This window comes from Caretta caretta, chromosome 5 (assembly GCF_965140235.1).
Source record: "Caretta caretta isolate rCarCar2 chromosome 5, rCarCar1.hap1, whole genome shotgun sequence".
NCBI classification, from domain to species: domain Eukaryota; kingdom Metazoa; phylum Chordata; order Testudines; family Cheloniidae; genus Caretta; species Caretta caretta.
The window spans coordinates 90926453-90948052 of record NC_134210.1 but is presented as its reverse complement, the minus strand read 5'-3'; the positions used below and the strand labels follow the sequence as shown (position 1 = coordinate 90948052).

The window sequence follows — 21600 nt, the reverse complement described above, 5'->3', positions numbered from 1 at the left end:
TACTTTCTGTCCATCATTAATCTCTCTTTCATCAAAGGAAGAGGCTTTTTGTCTTGACAACAGCACAGCGCAAGAAGGTTGCTCTGAAATAGTCAGTGTAGGAATCTAGAAGGTACAATAAAGCAGAGGTCGAGATATTTTGTCATAGTGTTGGGATGAAGATTTCCATTCTAAAACGAAACAAGGAGTTACCTGAGACTTCTCCAACTGTGGACAGCCTAGAAGAAACATTTTTGCTATCAGACAGGCCGACGGAACAAGCTAAGGAAATCTGTTGGGTCAGAACTCTTTTTCTAACACTGGCGTATCCCCAGATTGGTACGATTCCAGAAAAATTATGAAATTGAGTCTCCTGAAAAAATGCCCCAAACAGCTTAAGAATTTTTTCTAACTTTCCTGATTCACTCCCCATTTCCAATTCTAAGCAGCTTTGATTGTTTTTAAACCTATTGGGCTTAAAATTAAAGTTTCTTCAAATACGTTTATTTTTCATCATACCATAAATCCTCAGATGATCCTTTTAATTATAAGAAAAGGAGTACTTGTGGCACCTTAGAGACGAGCAAATTTATTAGAGCATAAGCTTTCGTGAGCTACAGCTCACTTCATCAGATATCCAGTGAAGTGAGCTGTAGCTCATGAAAGCTTATGCTCTAATAAATTTGTTTGTCTCTAAGGTGCCACAAGTACTCCTTTTCTTTTTGCGAATACAGACTAACACGGCTGCTACTCTGAAACCTTTTAATTATGTAATTCATTTTGGAGTATGAGCAGCATGGCACATGGCTTAGACATTAGGAGTTGATGCCACTAGTTTTGAAAGTTAATTGGTTCCAAGCTCCATGTTTAGGATCCATAATGATATCCTGTGGGAGCTGGTGATTAGTCCCATATCATAGTTAAGGAGGCCTGATAACTTGTAAAAACATTATCCATAGTTATTTGTTCTCCAGAGATGCAATACAATTCCTTTCCCACAGGGAGAACCTGCCTGATGTAAACACATCTGTACAATTCACTTTTAATATTCTGTTGGAAGGTCAGGCAATGCTTGTACCAATAAATGTTTATAGAAATATCTTTTGTAATAGCCCAGTTATTGTTAACTAATTTTATTCACACAAATTGTGGGAAAACCCAAAGGAAGAAGTAGATGTTGACTTTGCTATGAACATGTGAAAATGGTTGCACAAAACATTCTAGAATGCAGGGTTAATATAAAAATGATTTGGTGCTTGGATATAATATAATACAAAACACTGCATTACAGGAATTCATAGAAATATATAACTGCACCTAATGTGTTCTGCTTTCATAATATGCTCTGCATATTCTTGTATTATGTGTAAACTGAAAGGTTTTATGTAGGAATGAAGAAAAGTATAGTGCTTCAAGGAAAGTCATTGTGTTAGGGTGACTATAAAGGTGAGAAGATTTTGTAGTTTATTTTAACAGTAATGGAAATTAGATGTGACTTGAATTTAATTTAGTTACCCTGTAAATCTGAATTGTCATTGTGTAGAGTCTGTGGATAGCAGTCACACACATTCTGCTAATCGGAGTTGTTAGCGTACAAATGAGCAACTCTGAATTTATCCAGTAACTTCAATCAGCAGCTAGGAAAAAAGAGAAAATGAGCAGAGAATATATTGCAGGCATTATGTAAATACTGTATACAGAACTCTGAGAGTCTGTATAAAAAGATCAAAATACAGTGCCTGATAAATTATCTGTACTACCTTCAGGAAGCAATTTTTATCCAGTCACTGGTTACTGTCACGCTGCTGAGCTCTAGCTTCATGAACCTCTGTGGATACTTACAGCAATTCTTCTTACTTACAGGTGAACTAAAAATAAAATCTTAAAATTCCATCTGCTTGAGTAAAATGTGCTGAACGGTCCAGGTTAGTGAGGCTAATAGGGACATTAATCACATTGCAACGTCAAAGCAAACCCTTTTTATTTACCTTTCAGTTCTCCTAAGTCACGTCAACTGGCTTCAGCTCAACATGGTGCATGCTAGGGCATCGTAATGAAGCTAAAACTAACCAGCTTGATTTGTAAGGAATCTGAAAGAGGAAGTGGGGAGGTCAGTTTTAGGTGATGGTGTGCTGTGTTGCCCTCCACCTCCTGACTTCATTGTGACTACTCACGTGCTTGAAGTTAAGCACGTACATAAGTGCTTTACTGGGTTGGGGCCGCGTGCTGAAGAATTGCCATGGGAATTGACGCTGTTTAGTTTCACCTTTTAAAGATGAGACTGTAGAGGAGACCAAGTGGCACTCCAATGCAAGCAAACATTGGTGGAAGTTGTTAGTGTGTTCCTAAATATTTCCCTCGTGTTTATGATAGAAGCCTATGGGTACATCTCCACTACAGCTGGGAGGGCACTTCTTAGCGTGAGTAGACAGACACATGCTAGCTGTGCTTAAGCTAGCACGCTAAAAATAGCAGTGTGGCTGCAGCGGCCCAGGCTAGCCACCTGACTCTATACCCAGGGGCTTGGAGCGGGATTGTACTCAAGTGGCTAGGCCCAAGCCCGTGCTGTTGCAGACGTGCCACTGATTTAGCTTGCTAGCTCAAAGTGCATGTCTGTCTGCCCATACTGGAAGGCTCCTTCCCGCCTCTCCCACCCCTGCTCCCTCCCCAAGGCCTATCTGCCCATGACTCCCTTCTCTCTGCCCCCTCCGCCAAGTGCCTCCCAGCAGCCCTCCGCCAAACAGCTGATCGGGCCGTAAGCCCTGGAGAGGAACCACTGTGGCTGGTGGGTGCTGAGCACCTCCTGGTTTTTTTTCCATGGATGCTTGAGCCCCAGAGCACCCACCGGTGCCTGTTACTCAAGAAAGGTATGTGAAAATAGCCCAGGGGTCCTTAAACACTCTCTCTAAAGATATGGTCTAGCCTAGCGGTTCTCAAACTGTGGGTTGGGACCCTGTTTTAATGAGGTCACCAGGGCTGGCTTAGACTTGCTGAGGCCCAAACCCTACCACCTGTGGTCAAAGCTGAAGCCTGAGGCTTCAGTACTGGGTGGTGGGGCTCAGGTTACCAGCCCCCTGCCTGGGGCTGAAGCCTTTGGGCCTCAGCTTTGGCCCCCCCAGCTCAGCGTGGTGCAGCTCAGGCTTTGGCCCCTCCTCCTGGGGTCATGTAGTAATTTTTGTTGTCAGAAGGGGATCGCGGTGCAATGAAGTTTGAGAACCCCTGATCTAGCCTGTAAGAGAGATTGTCTCGTGACTGTCTCCCTTTCCATTCCTCATTACTCTCTTATCCCTGTGGCAACTACAAGAAACACTCACATTGACAAATATTATTAGGAAATTAGCTTATATATTTTTAGCGATCTCTTAGTACAAATCAGTAACGCTAGATGAGGAGGAAAGCCAGCAGCATGTGATCAGCCACCTTTCCCTGGACCACCAGAAAGAGCTGTGGGCTGTAGATTATGGACCATATCTTAGGGGAATCTCTGAAATATTCAATAAATAGCTGACAGAGAGTGAGTGTGTGTTCGTGTATCTGTGTGCGCGCATGTGCACGCATGCTTGTAAGGTCTTCTCAACTGACGTCGGGCAAAATAATGAGCCGTGTTTAATTTGTAGGTATTTCATTTTTATACTGCTGTACTAACAAAGGGAGTTAAACCTGATCACCTTCCCTTATAGTCTTTAATTTTTGTATTTAATTATTATAGTTTCCTTTATTCTTTATTATTATCATTATTATTGGGAAGAAAATGTCACTTAAAAAAAGACTTGTTTTCCACCCATCTTGATCCAAGCAGTAAGAACTCATTAAGATACACTTTATATGAAATTTGCATTACAATGCTGAAAGTTGTCTCATGAAAAATAAACCTAGTAGAAAGAAAAGGAGTACTTGTGGCACCTTATAGACCTCGTAGAGCAAGTCAAATGTATTTTCAAAAACTTACACTGATTATAAAGCTATTGTTGTATATGAATCCTATTTTTAATTATCAAAACTTCAAATCTTGATCAAATTTTAAGATCACGCTAGTGGACAGAATTAATACCAATGCTTCTGTGCATCTCAAATATTGTCCTTAAGCTGTAATTTTGAATTTCAGACTGTTGAAAATCACTATGTGAAGGAGTGAAAAATAAAAGAACTTTTGAGGGTTCCGGTATATTTCTAATGACATGAATTTTAAGATTCAAGAGGTGACCAAATCAACCAGTGGTCTCAGTTTGAATCCCCAAACTGAGAGAAATTTGGAGACTTTTTTGATATGGTGTTCAGATACATTAATAGGTAAAAAAACAGAATTCAAGTCCTTATCTTGTCTCCCCCTTCTCAGTCACTGAGCACATCACCATCAATCCATGTTGATCAGGCTCCTACCTCAAATAACAAGAGGATTATCTTCAACTCCTTACTTTCACTCTTCTCTCATATCCAAGCTGTGTCCAAATCTTGCTGCGGTTTCCTACACATCCTTTCTGACCTTTGTCGTCTTTCTGTTGACATACCTAAAACTCTCACTTCAGATGGTATGCCCTTGAGGACAGGAACTCTGTCTTCTTCTGTAGAAAGTGCTTGGCATGTTTTGAGTTCAGTTTTAGTATGAATGATTAAGGCACTAGATTAAATCAAGGATTGGAATGTGTTTTGGAATGCTCTGAGCACAAATAAAGCATGTTGGGGCTGCTGCTAACTGCAGATTGAATAAACCCTGATCTTGATACCTTCTAATCCTAAAAATCATCTATTATTGTCCATAGCATTTTGCTGCTAGTGTATGTTAAAACACAGTTTAGTTTTCTATCTATTCCAGCAGTTATATGTGTTCAGATATATTTCCTTAACTTAACATTGAATTTTGACTTCTGTGAAGATGGGTACACATGTATGGGGTATTCTAATTTAAGCTATATAAGCCAGCACAAGACTTCTTGTTAAAATCTCTCCACTGTATTCTCAGGAGGAGGGGAAAAAAGTCTTACTGATTTTGTAGGTATTAAATTATGTAAATTGTCGTGTTCTGTTTTGATATGAATGTCATTAAGAGCTGCTGGATGCTTTATAAGATGGCTGTGAGAACAGTTAAACTACAAAAATCAATAAGTTAAAATGTTCTTGCCAATAACCCCCGCACCTCTTCTCTCAGTGTTGCAGGTGGAGAGCTCTTTGATTTTTTAGCTGAAAAGGAATCTCTGACTGAGGAGGAGGCCACAGAATTTCTCAAACAAATCCTTAATGGTGTTTACTATCTCCACTCTCTGCAAATTGCCCATTTTGATCTCAAGGTATGTTGGACAGATAATTTGGGGTACTGTAAGCAACCCCCTTAAAGTCCCAATTACGCTACCAAAAAAAATCTCCAGTTGTAATACAGATCACATCTTGAAAATGTGGTTGCCAGCCTATGTAGATAAGGGAGAGAACTCAGATGAAAAGTAATCGTTTCCAACCGTCTTTAATTTAAAAATCAAAAAATGCTTTTCCCGCATTTACACAGACTGGGAGTTACCAACAAAACAATATCCTGAAAACGGTTTTCAAGAATGATCTTGAAACCTATGTCAGGTTAGGAATTGTATGTAGTGTGGATGTGGCCTTGATTAGAGCTGTGCAAATAATCAATTTTTCAGTTCACTGGCAATTTTGAAAAATCAGAAGAACAAATAATTTGAGGTCAAAGAAAACATCTCATTTAAATTTCAAGCAATTTTTTACTATTTTAAAATAAAATTTAAGGAAATTTCAAAATAGGTCATTTCAAATAAAAAAAAACGTTGACACGAAATGCTTTGACTTTTTTTCCAAAAAAATTGTGTTTTTTCTACATGAACAATTTGGCAAAACCGACACACATTTGCAAAAATTTTTATGTCAAATTTGTATTTTTGCCCCACCCCCCCAAAAAAAAAAAAGTTTCCGACAAAAATTTTTACTCTAATTTTGATGCAACATTCTGAACTGGAAAATTCTTCTGTGCTGTTTGCATTCCATGCATCTAATGCTCACTCAGAAGATCTGCATTTCCTTAAACTGAAACAAGACGACAAAATTATTTACTGTCAGGGATGGTTGTGAAGCAAGTAGCAATTTCCAAAAAGTGAAAAGACTGTTTCAGATCAATCTGTCAGTGAAAAGAGAAAAGCAATATTATGTGAGAAATGACTATGTATTTTTGCATATGTGAACTCCATTAATATGTTGAATTCTTTTTAATATCATTTTACTAGCTTTTTCTTTTCGTAGTCATCAATATTTTCAAGTGTTGAGCATTTTGATATTTCTTCTTGATTTTGGATTGTGGAGGTATATAGGCCCCAAATCAGGAAGGCATCTCAATTCAAGGAAGGTATTTAAAGAGGTGCTGAAGTCCTCCTGAAGATAATGGCCATGTCTACACTGTGGAAACAAAGGTGAATTTTTAACATGTGCTAGCTAACACATGTTAAAATCCTAGTATATCAGAGGAAGTTGTAGTTTTAACATGTTAGCTGTCCCAGGTAGAGGAGAGCCAAGGGTTTACCTCAGCCAGCTAACACTTGTTTAACCTACAACTGCAGTGTCTACACTAAAGGTAAAATCCTGTCACCACAGAAATCAATGAGCATTTTGCCATTGACTTTAATGGAGCCAGGGTTTCACTTTAGGATTTTAACTTGGATTAGCATGTTTTAGCTAATGTGGCTTCTCTAGGGAACACGTATATTTTTAAGACAAGGCCAAGAGACTGAAACACATATTTAACTAACGAGCACATTAGTAGCCTTGTAGCCTGTGCATATTATGAAATCTTTTTTGTTTGTTGGTTTTTGTTTTGAAAGCCTGAAAACATAATGCTGCTGGATAGAAATGTACCAAAGCCCCGCATCAAGATTATTGACTTTGGCTTATCACACAAAATTGACTTTGGAAATGAGTTTAAAAATATCTTTGGAACACCAGAGTTTGTTGGTGAGTACAGATTATGCCTTATATATTGTTTTCTTTTCCTTAAGCCTATGAAATCGTGCATATGGCATGTCTCAACTTAGCTATGATTTACAGAATTTGTGTGCAGTAAATGACATTTTGAGATTTTGTAAAGTACACCATATTCCTTAGCAGTAACTTGGTTGTATCATTGTAAAAGGTTTTCTGTTATAATGACATTGCAGGTTATAAATCAGTGTTTTTAAGGTGTCAGAATTAAATAAAACTGCTGTTTGCATCTTTGTTTGCTTATGTACTTCACATACTATTCATTCTCTCTTAGCTCCTGAAATAGTAAACTACGAACCCCTTGGTCTTGAGGCAGATATGTGGTAAGTTAATGAACCATTCTGAGATGGTAGTTGTCATTATTATATATTATATTATTGTTCTGACTCTTTCCCTCTCTCTCTCTCTCTCCAGGAGCATCGGTGTAATAACTTACATTCTGTAAGTATCAAAATCCATAAATCATTCTTTGGGAACATTTAATTTTTTTGTTCTAACATTATGTTCTGATTCTGTCCTCTTGGCTTTCAATTGTTTGGTGTATTTTTGATGTCAATAAGACATATACATAGCATATGGCCACTTAACTAAACTGCATTGATTCTACATGATTTTTACCTAATTGAAGTTGAATAATAAAAAAAGCTATAGCATAATTGTTAAAAGAATAGCTAAGAGTCAATGCTGAGACAGTGGGATGGAAGCCTTGTTTAGATGATTAGGCAGTGTTCCAAAGTGACATTAATTTTAATTTCTCTGAAGTTAAATCACAGCTTTTGTCTTTGTAAGATCATCATCTTTAAGATACGTCTGAACTCTAAAAGCAGAAAGCCTCTTTTTTTTTTTTTTGCACTTCCTTGTCAGATCTTGCAGGGATGAAATGGCATGTAGCATATAATATGTACTGTGTCCAATCTTACTTTTAACAGCCTAAGTGGTGCATCACCATTTCTTGGAGAAACAAAACAAGAAACATTAGCAAACGTATCTGCTGTGAATTATGACTTTGAGGAAGAATTCTTCAGTAATACCAGTGCCCTAGCTAAAGATTTTATAAGAAGACTTCTAGTTAAGGATCCAAAGTGAGTTACTTCTGTTCCTGTGTTTCTGCTGTGGTATCCTGAATTACATATCCTGGTTCAATTTGTATTCTGTATTTGTGCTCATTAGTTAAATATGATCTGCTAGAGTCAACAAAGTAATAGGAGTATTTTTTTTCTCCCATTTAAAGGAAAAGAATGACAATTCTGGATAGCTTGCAGCATCCCTGGATCAAGGTTAGTGTATAAGGAAATCACTTTATATTCTCTTTTGTTTATCATTCTCTGGTATGCATACTTATGCTTATTCGACTACTTCATGAAAACTAGAAAGCATAAAGTGGTGTTCCCACTTAATAAATATTGCTGTTTGCAAAGCTAAATGGAAGGATGCTGCGTATTGGCTATAGACTTAATTAAGTTATGTTCTGTACATGGTAGTTATGGGCAAGTACTGTAGCCCATTATTCAGATGATAGTTTTGTTTGGTCAGGGAGAGACAAATGTTCAGGAAAGAGTGTACCAACAAAGATACATTTTCTGAATCAAATCCAGTTTCTCCCTCTTCCTAACCTTTTCAAATCTCTATTTAAGTGTGGCTAAATGATGACTGAGCTAAGGAGAGCCATGTCTCTTCCTCATTCCCTAATTGGTCTGAGAAGAGAACTGCTGGGACTGATCCACTTCTTTCCCAATTAATACTTGGCTTGAGTAGGGTTTTCTAAGATATAGTGTCATCTTTTCCACAGGGGAGAGAGAGATCTAGGTTACAAGGGGGAGAATAGGGCATCTGGCCTTTTTTGATCATACAGGCCACTTGGTGCAATCTGGCCCATTTCTAAGAGTGTGGTTTTGAAAAATTAAAATAAAATTGTTCCTTCCCCTGCCACTTGTCATCTCTGGAAGACTTGATTTAGCAGTATCCAGAGAGGACCTAACTTCATCAATCATCCCAACATTCACTGGTGACATAATTTCAACAAGGAACTCCTGGGAGCCTCATCCAGCACACTGCTGTATAATAATCTGTTAGATCTTATTAAAATGCAGTTGTGCTCTGAAGTTTGAGTAAAAATTGCACTTTGTTCACTAGATCTGTTCCCTGCATAAATTCCGTCCTGTCTACTTCCCTTTGTGAATTAAATGAAGAGGGACAAAATAAGTGCATACTGCTATTAGCCCTGCAGAGCCAGCACTCCTAACTGGAAGTCAGCTGGATTCTGTTCCTTTTTATGCACAATCAATAATAATGCATTAAGTTCCAGTCAGTTTATACCTATGCAAAGCCAGTAAAAGCAGTGGAGTGATGGAAATGTCACTAAGAACATATTCTGGCTTGCAGAACTTTTATGGTGGGTCATGATGATGTACAAGAAGCAGCTTGGTTCTCAAGGTACTTGGTTGAGTTTGCAAGGCTGACAGGGGAGGGGGAAAAAATCTCTGCTTGTTAACTATATGCATTTCATCTGCAAATCATTGAACCAGAATCATGGAACTTCTCTGAGATGTTCTTACAAAGTCTCTTCACAGTATAACTACCCTTCAATAGTTGGTTTAGTACTGATTTTTTTGCTCTAGAGTTAGAGCTGTGCTAATAACCATTTTTTTTCCGGTCCCTGGCAGTTTCAAAACAAAATAGTTTGGGATTGAACAAAATGTTTTGTTCAACCTGAAACTAAACATTTTGTTTCCATTTTGGGCATTTGACCCCTTTTATTTAATAAAGCAAAGGAATGTTGGCAGTAAAGGGCTAGATTCACAAAAGGACATTCACAAAAGCAAGGTGGTGGTGTTGCCTCCTTTATACCTAGGATGTGGAAGATGCGGGTTTGAATCCCCACTCTGGTGCAGGGACTTGAGCTCAGGTCTCACCCATCCCAGGTGAGTGCCCTAATCACTAAAGTATTAACTGTTGGGGGGAGGGTGTCTCTCAGTATCTCCTATTAAAAGATATTCCACTTTGTATAAATTATTACGTATTCATTGGACCAGGAACTGGAATATGGGTGTCTCCCAGCTGAGGGCCCTAACTACCAGACTATAGAGTCATTCTCTCCCCCTGCCCCAAAGAAACACTTAATTGTTTATTTAATGTGAAACAGCTTCACCAGGAGAGATTGTGAGACAGACAACCCAGAATACACTATAGTTCAGGTGTTAGTGCACTCACCTGGGAGTAGGGAGTCCTTGGTTCAAATCCCTGCTTCAGAGTGGGGATTCAAACCTCCAAAAGAGCCGGTGAGTGTTCCAACCACTGGGATATTGGGTATAAGGTGGCCACCTCCATACCACCACAGTTCTGTGAGTGGCAGTTAAGTCTCTTTGGGGACTATAACCCAAAAAACTGAAACATTTCAGTTTGAGATTTCTGAAAAAGTTTTGACCAAAACAGCCAAAATCAATATGAATTTGCAAAATGGCTTTGTCAACCCAAATCTGCATTATGTGGCAAAAAACTGCTGAAAAATGTCACCCTGTTTGAGATAGAGTAACTAAATCAGTTTAGTTACACTAATAGGAACTCTAAATGTACACACACTTAAGCTGATTGAAATTGTACTTAAGCAGTTTTATATTAATGTAGTTACTCTGGTTCACGTTTTCCAGCTCCTGGCACAAGAGAAGAAGTTAGTCTGATAGCCTGAACACCCTGATTTTTCTAGATATCTCGTCCTCCTGCCACCATTTGCCCCCTATTTAAAAATATAACAATCTAGTACCCCTGTTCCATATGAGCTCCAGCCACATCTTCCTGTTAAGCTAAATCGTACACTGGTATTTGGGGCCTTCCTAATCACAGAGCATGCGAGATCACTTAATGCAGGGGTGGCCAACCTGTGGCTCCGGAGCCGCATGTGGGTTTTCAGAGGTTAATATGCGGCTCCTTACCTAGGCACGGATTCCGGGGTTGGAGCTATAGATGCTAACTTTCTAATGTGCTGGGGGGTACTCACTGCTCATCCCCTTGCTCTGCCCCAAGCCCTGCCCCCACTCCACCCCTTCCCCCAAGGCCCTTGCCCCTTCCCCTGAGCCTGCCATGCCCTCGCTCCTCCCCCCATAGCCTTCTGCACATGTGAAACAGCTGATTGCAGGGGGAGGGGAGAGTAGGTGCTGATTGGTGGGGGCTGCCAGCGGGCAGGAGGTGCTGGGGAGTGGATCGGGGGCTTCTGACCTGTTACTGCAGCTCTGTGGCAATGTACATTGGTAAATGCTGGCTCCTTCTCAGGCTCAGGTTGGCCACCCCTGACTTAATACAAGGATGCACTCATCTGAGGGTTGGTGCTCAGTGTTCGCTCTGAGAGCTTGTCTGTATTGAGTGCCTACTCAAGTGTAAATCTACAGCGCATTAGCCTGCTGTGCACTAAGTGGCCAGTGGACCCCGCTGCCACACACTAAAAGTTCGATAGTACACGTTGACCTAAAGCACACTATGAAACTTTTAGTTCATGGCAGCAGGGTCTACACTGCCATTTATTGTGCTGCCAGCAAGAGGGCTGTAATTCACAGACCAGCTTGCCGCACATTAACTCGTCATATAGGTAATCCCTGAGAGGTGGCATGCGGCACTGGAGCCCATTGCAGTTGTAGCTGGGTTTTGACTTGTAAACTAGTGAAATGAAATGGGAGATGTTGGATACCAAATTGATTATCTTGAAAGCAGAACAAAACCTGGGCTGCATTTATAATCAACCAGGAAATCCTTACAGAAAACCGGTCTTTGCTGGTACACCATGATCGGGGAGGGGTCTCTGCCCGAGAGATAGAAGTCCTAGGTTAAAGATTAAAAAAAATCAAATGGTTTATAAAACAGTTAACTTTCTTTTGAAACTTGCTACCTTGTTACTCTGGAAAGATCTTTCAAATTAATAGAGCAGTCAGCTACTCTGACTAAACTCATTAGCTGGATGTTTCTGCTAAGGCAGTCAGCAGCAAAATAGTTAACTATACTGATACTTGTAATTAATGTTTAGAGGTGACAATTTAATGCCTCTCTGGTATGAATAAGATTGTACAACTGTTTGTGTATGCCTCTAGCCAGCACTGTATTCATAAACTGTCTTTACGACACAATGAGGTGGAACTTCGGGTTTTGGGAGTTTTTTAAACTACAACTTAAGGAAAAAAGAGGGATGATTAGAGACCCTAACTCTTTGGAACACATGAAATTTCTACAGGTGTGGCTTCCTGGAGTGCCTGCTGCTTTCTTCAAGTATACTAACTGCACACTCTGCTAGGTCTTGCATATTAGAATGGTGCCTTTTTGTATACTTTACTACAATACTGTGGACTTTACTGTCTTTGCAACCTCAGATAATTGTTTAGTTGGAGTTAAAATTGTACAGCAGAAAGATGATTTTGTGAAAGCAGTAGCATAATTGGGGGATATTTAAAAATATGCTTTTGTGCTTCTTTTCCTCATAGCCTAAGGATACCCAACAAGCCCTTAGCAGAAAAGCATCTGCAGTAAATATGGAGAAATTCAAGAAGTTTGCAGCACGAAGAAAATGGAAAGTAAGTTATTTAGCAAGTCTTCATAAAGCTGGTGATGAATGTAATGTCATTCTCTTCTCAGGATAAACACAAGTGAAATATTGTTAATTGTATTGCTTTTTTGCTCAGATGAAGTTTACAATCTGAAACTTCATTAAAAACAGAAAATACATTTTCGTACCAATCAAAGTATTTGCAGTATGGGAGAAGAGGAAGGAGAACCCGCTTCTTGTGTTGACTTGGAGTACATTTGTAGGCACTTAGATGCTGTGGTTGTGGGGATGTAGTGTAAAAAGATAAAGAGAAATTCTATTCATTACTGAACTGAGTATAAATACTTAAATTATTGTGCATTGAGCTGTATTCATTTTATATAAACTGTTTTTATATAAGCGGCAAAGAGTCCTGTGGCACCTTATAGACTAACAGACGTATTGGAGCATAAGCTTTCGTGGGTGAATACATGTATCCGACGAAGTGGGAATTCACCCACGAAAGCTTATGCTCCAATACGTCTGTTAGTCTATAAGGTGCCACAGGACTCTTCGCCACTTTTACAGATCCAGACTAACATGGCTATCCCTCTGTTTTTATATATTATCAAGACAGTCAAATAACAAGAGTGCATATTTACAATTTGAAAAGCATTTATATTTTATTGTATTTATTTGTATGACTCTAATGTCATGGCAAATGTTATAGGTGTGCATGGCAGTGTAAATATGCAAAGAGGCTAGTCTTAAAAAAAAAAAAAAAAAAAAAAGGAACAGGAAACAACTGGAGTTGGTCAAAAGTGGGAGGGGGGAGCAAAAATTTAGTTCCTGCCCCACAAAGATTACAGTCTAAGGCTCTACACCTTGAAAGACTTACGTGAGCCTCGCTTCTGAACCGAAACTGGGTGTGGAATTGGCAGAGTATGGGTAGGTGTAAGGAGTAGAATCAGCAAAGGAGAGAACTTCACTTCTTCACCACACATACTGAGAGACCTGCACTTGAAGCAAGGAAAGGAAGGGATGTAGCAGAAGAAATCTATGTACCATGATACCAGAGTTAAGCGAGAGTCAGCAATGGGATGCATGAATTATAAAAGAGAAGTTCCTTCTTTTGGATAGAGGTCAAGAAATAGGATTTTTCTCTCTAGCTTAAGCAATAGAAAAAAATACTAAATATCTGGCCTCAGAATCTGTTTGCCAAGATTCAGTGTCTGGTTTAGGTGGGATCAAGTGTGCTTGTAAAGCTTAAATTGCATGAGAAATGTCAGTCTTCTCTGGTGTCTAAGAAGAAGCAGTGTGTAGACATCTTCATCCTTTTGTATAATGTAATATTTAAAGGAACACTATCAGGTAATTTAGGTCCAAATTAAATTGTGTATGTGTGCACATTTTAAAATGAGAAAATCCGTTCGTAGAAGTATTTTCATGAAATGTATGGCCTGAGCAAGGGGAATTTAGTACAAGTAACTTTTTTTGTTTGCATAGAAAAATGTTTAAATCCAATGTTTGCTACCCATTGGTGTTCTACTGAAACAGACAAGTCTGTTTTATTACCAGTACAGATGAAACCCAATGAGTAAACAGTATACACAGTGAAAAACCTGATATATCAAAAATTCTTTCCACTTTTATGTGTTTAAAACACAATTTTCCTTTTCTGTGATGATAAAGTTTGTTTTAAAAGAAGTATCTTCCTATCACAAATGTTCTATTTGATATTTTAAGTAAAAATAGCTCTTCTTCTTTTTAAAAAGCAATCAGTACGCTTAATTTCGTTGTGCCAAAGATTATCAAGATCCTTCTTATCCAGAAGTAACATGAGTGTTGCTAGGAGTGATGATACTCTGGTAAGCATATGTTTTTATTGGTTTACTGCTTTAAATACTTTCTGACATATAACATGAATACTGAAATATTTTAAAATGTGTACATAGGATATTATTTCTGATATGGCAAGAGATAGATTCATGAAGTTTTAGGCCAGAAGGGTCCATTATGATCATTTATTCTGACCTCCTGCATAACAGACTATAGAATGATCTTCACTAACTTCTGCATTGAGTCCAATAACTTGAGGTTCAAATTTATTTATCATGTTGTTGTAGTTTGATTCATGAGACACTTTCACACCATAGTAATTATAAAACAGATGTATTGAGCATTTGCAGGTTGAGTTGCTCAGGGTACTGTACGCTATAAACCATTTTTTTTTTTTTAGTAAAAAAGCTTAGAATATTTAAAAGGGATTTTTTAAAAAGTAGGTGCTTCTACAATGTAAATGTTTCAGGAAAACGTGAGGGAAAGGAAATAATTACGAGCAAGCAGTAGCCAAATTTGAATAAGTAAAGCAGTCAGATGTAAAGGCGGGGGATGGGTGTTAAGGAGCACCTGAGGGCTCACCTCAGTAAAGGCACAATTGCTTAGCATGCCTTACAGTTAGGAGATCTGTAGGTCTCAGTCAGGACACTACAGAAATCTGTAGAGTTCCTTAGTTTTCAAGGTGTAAGAAGAATTGTCCCTTGTACTAATAGAGTTATGGAATGCCCTTTGTGTTAGGGCAGATAGAATGGAAAAATGAATGAGATACATACTCTAGAGCAGGCATGGGCAAACTTTTTGGCCCGAGGGCCACATCTGGATATGGAAATTGTATGGCGGGCCATGAATGCTCATGAAATTGGGGTTGGAGTGCAGGAAGGACGTGAGGGCTCTGGCTGGGGGTGCAGGCTCTGGGGGGGTGCCAGAAATGACGAGTTCAGGTGCTCCGGACAGGAGATTGGTGTGCGGGGGGGGGGGGGCTGGAGATGAGGGATTTGGGATGTAGGAGGGTGCTCGAGGCTGGGACCAAGGGGTTCACAGGGCAGGAGGGGGATCAGGGCTAGGGCAGGGGGTTGGGGCACATGGTGGGGGGTGAGGGTTCGGAGTGGGGGTGGGGCCAGAAATGAGGAGTTCAAGGTGCAGGAGGAGGCTCCGGGCTGGGGCAGGGGGTTGGGGTGAGAGCTCCAGTTGGGGGTGCAGGCTCTGGGGTGGGGCTGGGGATGAGGGGTTGGGGGTGCAGGAGGGGGCTCTGGGCTGGGACTCGGGGAGGGGCTCTGGGCTAGGGCAGGGGATTGGGGCTCAGGAGGGGCTCAGGGGTGCAGGATCCGGGCAGCACGTACCTCAAGCAGCTCCCGGAAGCAGCGGCATGTCGTCGTCCTTTTCCCCCCTCTTCCCCCCCCCCGGCTCCTATGTGGAGGCATGGCCAGGCGGTTCCGCACGCTGGCCTGTCCACAGGCACCGCCCCTGCAGCTTCCTGCAGTTCCCAGCACGTGGATCCCGCTGGCTACCTCTAAATGGAGCACGGCGCGACCCCCAACCCCATTCCTGGCTGGAGTGTGGGAAGGCAAGCCCCAGACCCTGCTCCCCAGTGGGAGCTCGAGGGCTGGATTAAATCAGCTGGAGGGCCAGATGTGGCCCGCGGGCCATAGTTTGCCCACCCCTGCTCTAGAGCTTCAAGTCATAGCACAGCTGTTCATTGGTGGGGTGGGGGGGGGAAAACTTCTGTGCACCTGTTTGTGCATTATTAATTAGTGATAGTGGTAGGGCCAAGTGGCTCCAATTGGAGTTAGCATAATGGGGCTAGGCAGGGTGTAACTGCGCAGTAAGATAGCAAAAGCAACCAGTAGAAATATTCCCCTTCATTCATCCGAGGTAGGTGTGTTGAGTTCTACTTTTGTTAGTACATTTTTTTGAATGACACCTTGTGTTTGCTGTGTGTCGTGTCTATCATCTGGCTATGACTGAAGACACTGGAGGGCAATTCTGAGTACTCTGGAATGGCATAGAGGGTAGGCTTGCCCTAGAGTCCTTTCACAAAATTACCCTTCTTACTTACTGTCATGTGTTTAGTTGTGCTACCTGATTCCTGCATTCCAACTTCAGGTGTAGCTAGCAGCTGCATATCAGCAGTGTGTCTGTATAACTTGTGAGGAAGTTCAAGATGAAGAATGGTATAGAAATGCGAACAAATGTGCTTATGATTCTCTAATGTGGTGTTTGCAACACCCTGATTTATTACCATAGCAACTGTTCCTCTCATTCTCCACTGGACTGGTCTGCTTGACCTTCTGAATTAGTCAAGAATAACAGGATGATTCAGGAAGGGCAAACTTCTAATTACACACAAGTTCTGTGGTTGACAGCAATATCAATAAGTGAAATGCAGACAGGAGGCCATTTTTAATTAATCGATTTTTTTATACTCTTGACTATAACAGGGATTTTTAAAGACATAAAGGTCAATCTGCAAGTGTAAGTCTGGATATGTCTACATTGAAATCAGGAGATGTGACTGCAGCATGGGTGGACATACCTGAACTAGCTTTGATCTAGTTAGATCGAAGGAGCTTGGATGACAATAGCAGTGTAGCTGTGGGGGCATGGGCTAGCTACTTGAGTGTGTACCCAGGCTTCTACTCAGGAAGCTAGCCCATGCCACCACCGCTGTTTCTGCAGTTATAGTGCTATATTGGTACTTGAACTAGCTAGCTAGATCAAAGCTAGCTCTGGAATGTCTACACAAGCTGCAATCGCGCCTCCCAATTTCAATGTTTACGTACCTTGAGAGATGTTGAGCACCCTCCTCGCCCATTGACCTTGCAGGATGGGCCCAGAGAGTACATTAGACCCTATGCCAAACAAGCTTCCTTTCAGTTTATGCAGCTGTATGCCTTTTAGGTTTAAGCCCTTGGGAGCTATAGTTAGAAGCTTGTAAATCCAGAAGCTTTCTCTTTTTAGCTCGCTCTTCAGGTTTTAATGCAGTCCTTAGGAAATATCCTGTGATCAGTAAAGCTTAAACATTTAATGCATTAGAACGTAAACATCCTTTTTTCTGTGCATAAATAGTCTTAAAAATCGAAAATTCTGCAGAGACTTCTTTCTTACCCATTTTATCCTCCCAGTTTCCCTCCTGTGCAAGTCATGTTCTCACTTCCACTTTCCTTTTCTTATCGTTCTACTTTTGTGCTATTTGTTCTCTCACCCATACTACTCCTGCTCCTATTGCTATACTTTAACACTGAATCACCATTTAAGATATGTCACACCAACTCTTTAGCAGGGAGGAGGGTTGCAGGCAAGTGCTAGTGTTTAAGACACTAATAAACTTAGGATAAGGAAAATTAGAGTGATTCAAAAATCAGGCTACATGGTTTTCTTTTCTGTGACTTTTTGCTGACTTACTCATGGAGAACACAGATCGTCCCTGGGAAGTACAAGGTTTGTACCTGTATCTTATATTGTTGTTGTAGATGCATTTTTTTAACAAGTTCCTATCACACCTTGCATCTTCAGCTTTACTTTATACAGCTCTCCATTTAGATGATACATAGAAAATTCCAGTAAGGAAACAATGTGGTAGAGAAAGACATCTCTGGAATCTCACGCAGTAAATAATGTGTATAGATGTGGAAAAAATGCACATCTTATTAGGGTAAATTTTCCAAGTAGTGTTCCTACATTTTAGCAGCGTGACTCTTGTGAATAAGTTTTCCAGGCTTGCAGCTAAATGGCTGTGTGGTGCTTTGAAAATGTAATTTTCTTTCCTTTTCCTGACAGGTTCTGGGGGATTTTTTGTTTTTGTTTTTTTACTATTATTATTTTGAAAGCTAATGATGATTTTTTTTTCTATCTCCTTGTTAACTATGAGGATGAGGAGGATTCATTTGTGATGAAAGCCATCATTCATGCCATCAATGATGACAACGTTCCTGGTCTACAGCATCTCCTGGGATCTCTGACTAATTATGATGTCAATCAACCTAACAAGGTATGGTGTTAGGTCTGTGCTGCAACAAGTTGGGGGGCCAGATATCTCTCTGTTCTTGTATGGAGTGATGTGGCTATAAAATAGAAATGTAATATTTGAAATAAGACTAATGGTTAAATGGCTTGTAAGGCATGTAAATGGCTGTCCTACGAAAAGTTATGTTAGGAGTTCGTTGTTCATTCCTCTGAAACTGTCTGGATATGGATGCCATAATATTTTTCCTAGGCCTCTGAAATGTAAAGAGTACTGTTGCTTGAAAATCAGCACAAAATTTAAGTTTTGGTAATAAAAAGGAAAATATCTGAAACTTGCAATTAAATATAACCACAAATATTTTAAATCATGATGGAAATTGGTGGGGTGGGGGTGGATTCAGGGAAAGGAGTGTTATTTACTTCATTTTCCAATCAAAACCTTCCCCCTTTCCATACCAACATCACAGGAGAACATGCAGGTGTGCATGAACCTGTGTGCAGGACATTGGCAGGTGCCTGCCCTTTGTGAGTGCAATGGGCTACAGGATGAGAGAAGAGCTCCTGCTGTACCTTTTTCAATGGGTATGTTTGTGTTTGCAGCACTTGCTGTAGCTGTGCATTGGAAATATAGTAAGAGGCCACACTGGCTTAACCAGGAGATCTTCAATGACCTGAAACTGGGGGGAAAAAAGTGTCCTACAAAAAGTGATAACTAGATCAAATTACAAGGAATGAATATAAAAATACCACAAGCATGTAGGGACAAAATTAGAAAGGCCAAGGCACAAAATGGGATTAAACTAGCTAGGGACATAAGGGGTAACAAGAAAACATTTTACAAATACATGCGAAGCAAGAGAAAGACCAAGGACAGGCTGATTACTCAATGAGGAGGGAAAGACAATAACAGAAAACATAGCAAAGGCCAAAGTGTTAAATGCCTTTATTTGTTTTCACCAAAAAAGTTAGCAATGATTTAGATGACTAACATAGTGAACATCAGTGTAAATAGGGTAAGATCTGATGCTAAAACAGGAAAAGAATAAGTTCAGAATTACTTAGACAAGTTAGATATTTTAAAGTCAGCAGGGCCTGATGAAATACATCCTAGAATTCTTAAGGAACTGGCTGGAGAGCAATCTGAGCCATCAGTGATTATCTTTAAGAATTTGTAGAGGACAGGAGAAATATCAGAGGACTGAAAAAAGGTACTGTATTTGCCCATCTATGAAAAGAGGAATAAGGACAACCACCCAGGGAATTACAGACTAGTCAGCTTAACTTCAATATCCAGAAAGATAATGGAGCAAATAATCAATCAGTGTGTAAGCACCTAGAAGATAATAAGCTGATAAGTAACAGCAGGGATTTGTCAGGAACAAACCATGTCAAAGTAACCTAATATCCTTCTTTGACAGGGTAGAAAGCCGTGTGGATATGGGGAAAACATATGTGGTATATCTTGACTTTAATAAGGCTTTTGATATGGTCTCACATGACTTTCGCATAAACAAACTAGAGAAATATAGCCTAAACGAACTTACTATAAGGTGGGTGCACAACTGGTTGGAGTACCGTACTTAGAGTAGTTATCAGTGGTTCACAATTGAGCCGGAAGGGCAATATCGAGTGAGGTCCTACAGGGATCTGTCCTGGGTCTGGTTCTGTTCAATATATTTATAAATCATAGAATCATAGAATATCAGGGTTGGAAGGGACCTCAGGAGGTCATCTAGTCCAACCCCCTGCTCAAAGCAGGACCAATTCCCAATTTTTGCCCCAGATCCCTCAATGACCCCCTCAAGGATTGAACTCACAACCTTGGGTTTAGCAGGCCAATTCTCAAACCACTGAGCTATCCCTCCCCCCTAAATGATTTGGATAATGGCATGGAGAGTACACTTATAAAGTTTGCAAACTGGAAGGAGTTGAAAGTGCTTTTCAGGACAGGATTAGAATTCAAAATGATCTTGACAAACTGGTGAAATGGTCTGAATTAAATAAGATGAAAGTCTGTGAGGACAAATGCAAAATACTATACTTAGGAAGGAATAGAAATACAAAATGGAAATGAATGCCTAAGAAGCAGTGCTGCAGAAAAGGAACTGGAGCTATAGTGGATCACATTAAATATGAGTCAACAATGTAATACTGTTGCAAAAAAGTGAACATCGTTCAGGGATCTGTTATAGGAGTGTTGCCAGAAAGACACAAGAAGTAATTCTCCTACTCTATTGAGCACTGATAGAAGCTTAAACGAGGGTACTGTGTCCAGTTTTGGGCACCATGCTTCGGGAAAGATGTGGACAAATTTGAAAGTCGAAAGAAGAGCAACAAAAATGATTAAAGGTCTAGAAAACACGCCCTATGAGAAAAGATTGAAAAAATTAGGTTTGTTTAGTGTGGAGAAGAGAAGTCTGAGGATGGACATAAGTCTTCAAGTATGTAAAAGGTTGTTATAAAGAGGAGGGTGATAAATGGTTCTCCTTAATCACTGAGGACAGGACAAGAAGTAATGAGCTTAAATTGCAGCAAGGGAGGTTTAGGTTGGACATGAGGAAAAACTTTGTAACTGTCAGGGTAGTTAAGCACTGGCGTAGATTACTTAGGGAGAGGTACTGGAGTCTCCATTTTAAGAACAGGTTAGACACACCTCTGTCAGGGATGGTCTGTATGATACACAGCCATACCTCAATGCTAGGGGACTGGACTAGATGACCTATTGAGGTCCCTTCCAGTCTTACATTTCAGTGATTTGATAAAGAGGAGGCAGGGTGGGGTGGGACGGATATCATGTGTCCTTGGTGTGGTGTGGGTGGGAAAGGAGACAGCCTGGATACCACTGGCTTTAATGTATGTGTTGGTGTGAAGGAGATGTGTTTGAACGGAAAGGGAGTGAATATTGGGTCGGAGCAAGCAAGAGGATTTGCAGGGGCTGTGAAAACCAACTATTCATTTGATAACTTTATTTATTTAAGACTGCGGTAGAGGATTGCAGGATTGAGAGCAAGATTAAAGATGGTTTAGTGCATATCCGAATAAATTACACAAGAAAACTTTTGTAACACTATTTTTAACAGCCATATAATGATAATGTAATATATTTACTCACATTCATGTTTCCAGTGCACACCTTGGAGCTGTTCATCTCCTAGCATGTGTTATTCTTGGAATCAAACTTCGCTTTTGCTAGGAACTGTTTCTTCATGTAGGTCAAGATACCTGCATTTAAAATGTTCCCTTTGAATCCCAGATTCAGGGCATCAGTTCTTCCTCTTTGAACAGACTTTTTAAAATTGAGTATGTTTGGATAGTTCACTTGCCAAAATTGGGTTTGTAAG

General features: G+C 40.1%; 1 protein-coding gene across 7 annotated transcripts in view; it reads left to right on the top strand.

The window, feature by feature from the left end:
• DAPK1 (death associated protein kinase 1) overlaps positions 1-21600 on the top strand; it is a 122085-nt gene that overhangs the window by 62516 nt on the left and 37969 nt on the right. For 6 of the 7 annotated variants that reach the window (XM_048849916.2, XM_048849911.2, XM_048849912.2 and 3 more), the window contains 9 exons: positions 5126-5264; positions 6798-6927; positions 7229-7277; positions 7369-7395; positions 7884-8036; positions 8186-8231; positions 12417-12506; positions 14233-14325; positions 18165-18284. In XM_048849916.2, the coding sequence (XP_048705873.1) occupies positions 5126-5264; positions 6798-6927; positions 7229-7277; positions 7369-7395; positions 7884-8036; positions 8186-8231; positions 12417-12506; positions 14233-14325; positions 18165-18284 (847 nt within the window). Of the gene's footprint in view, positions 1-4095; positions 4270-5125; positions 5265-6797; positions 6928-7228; positions 7278-7368; positions 7396-7883; positions 8037-8185; positions 8232-12416; positions 12507-14232; positions 14326-18164; positions 18285-21600 lie in introns of those variants that run through there. The other variant, XM_075128672.1, reaches the window with a different exon arrangement.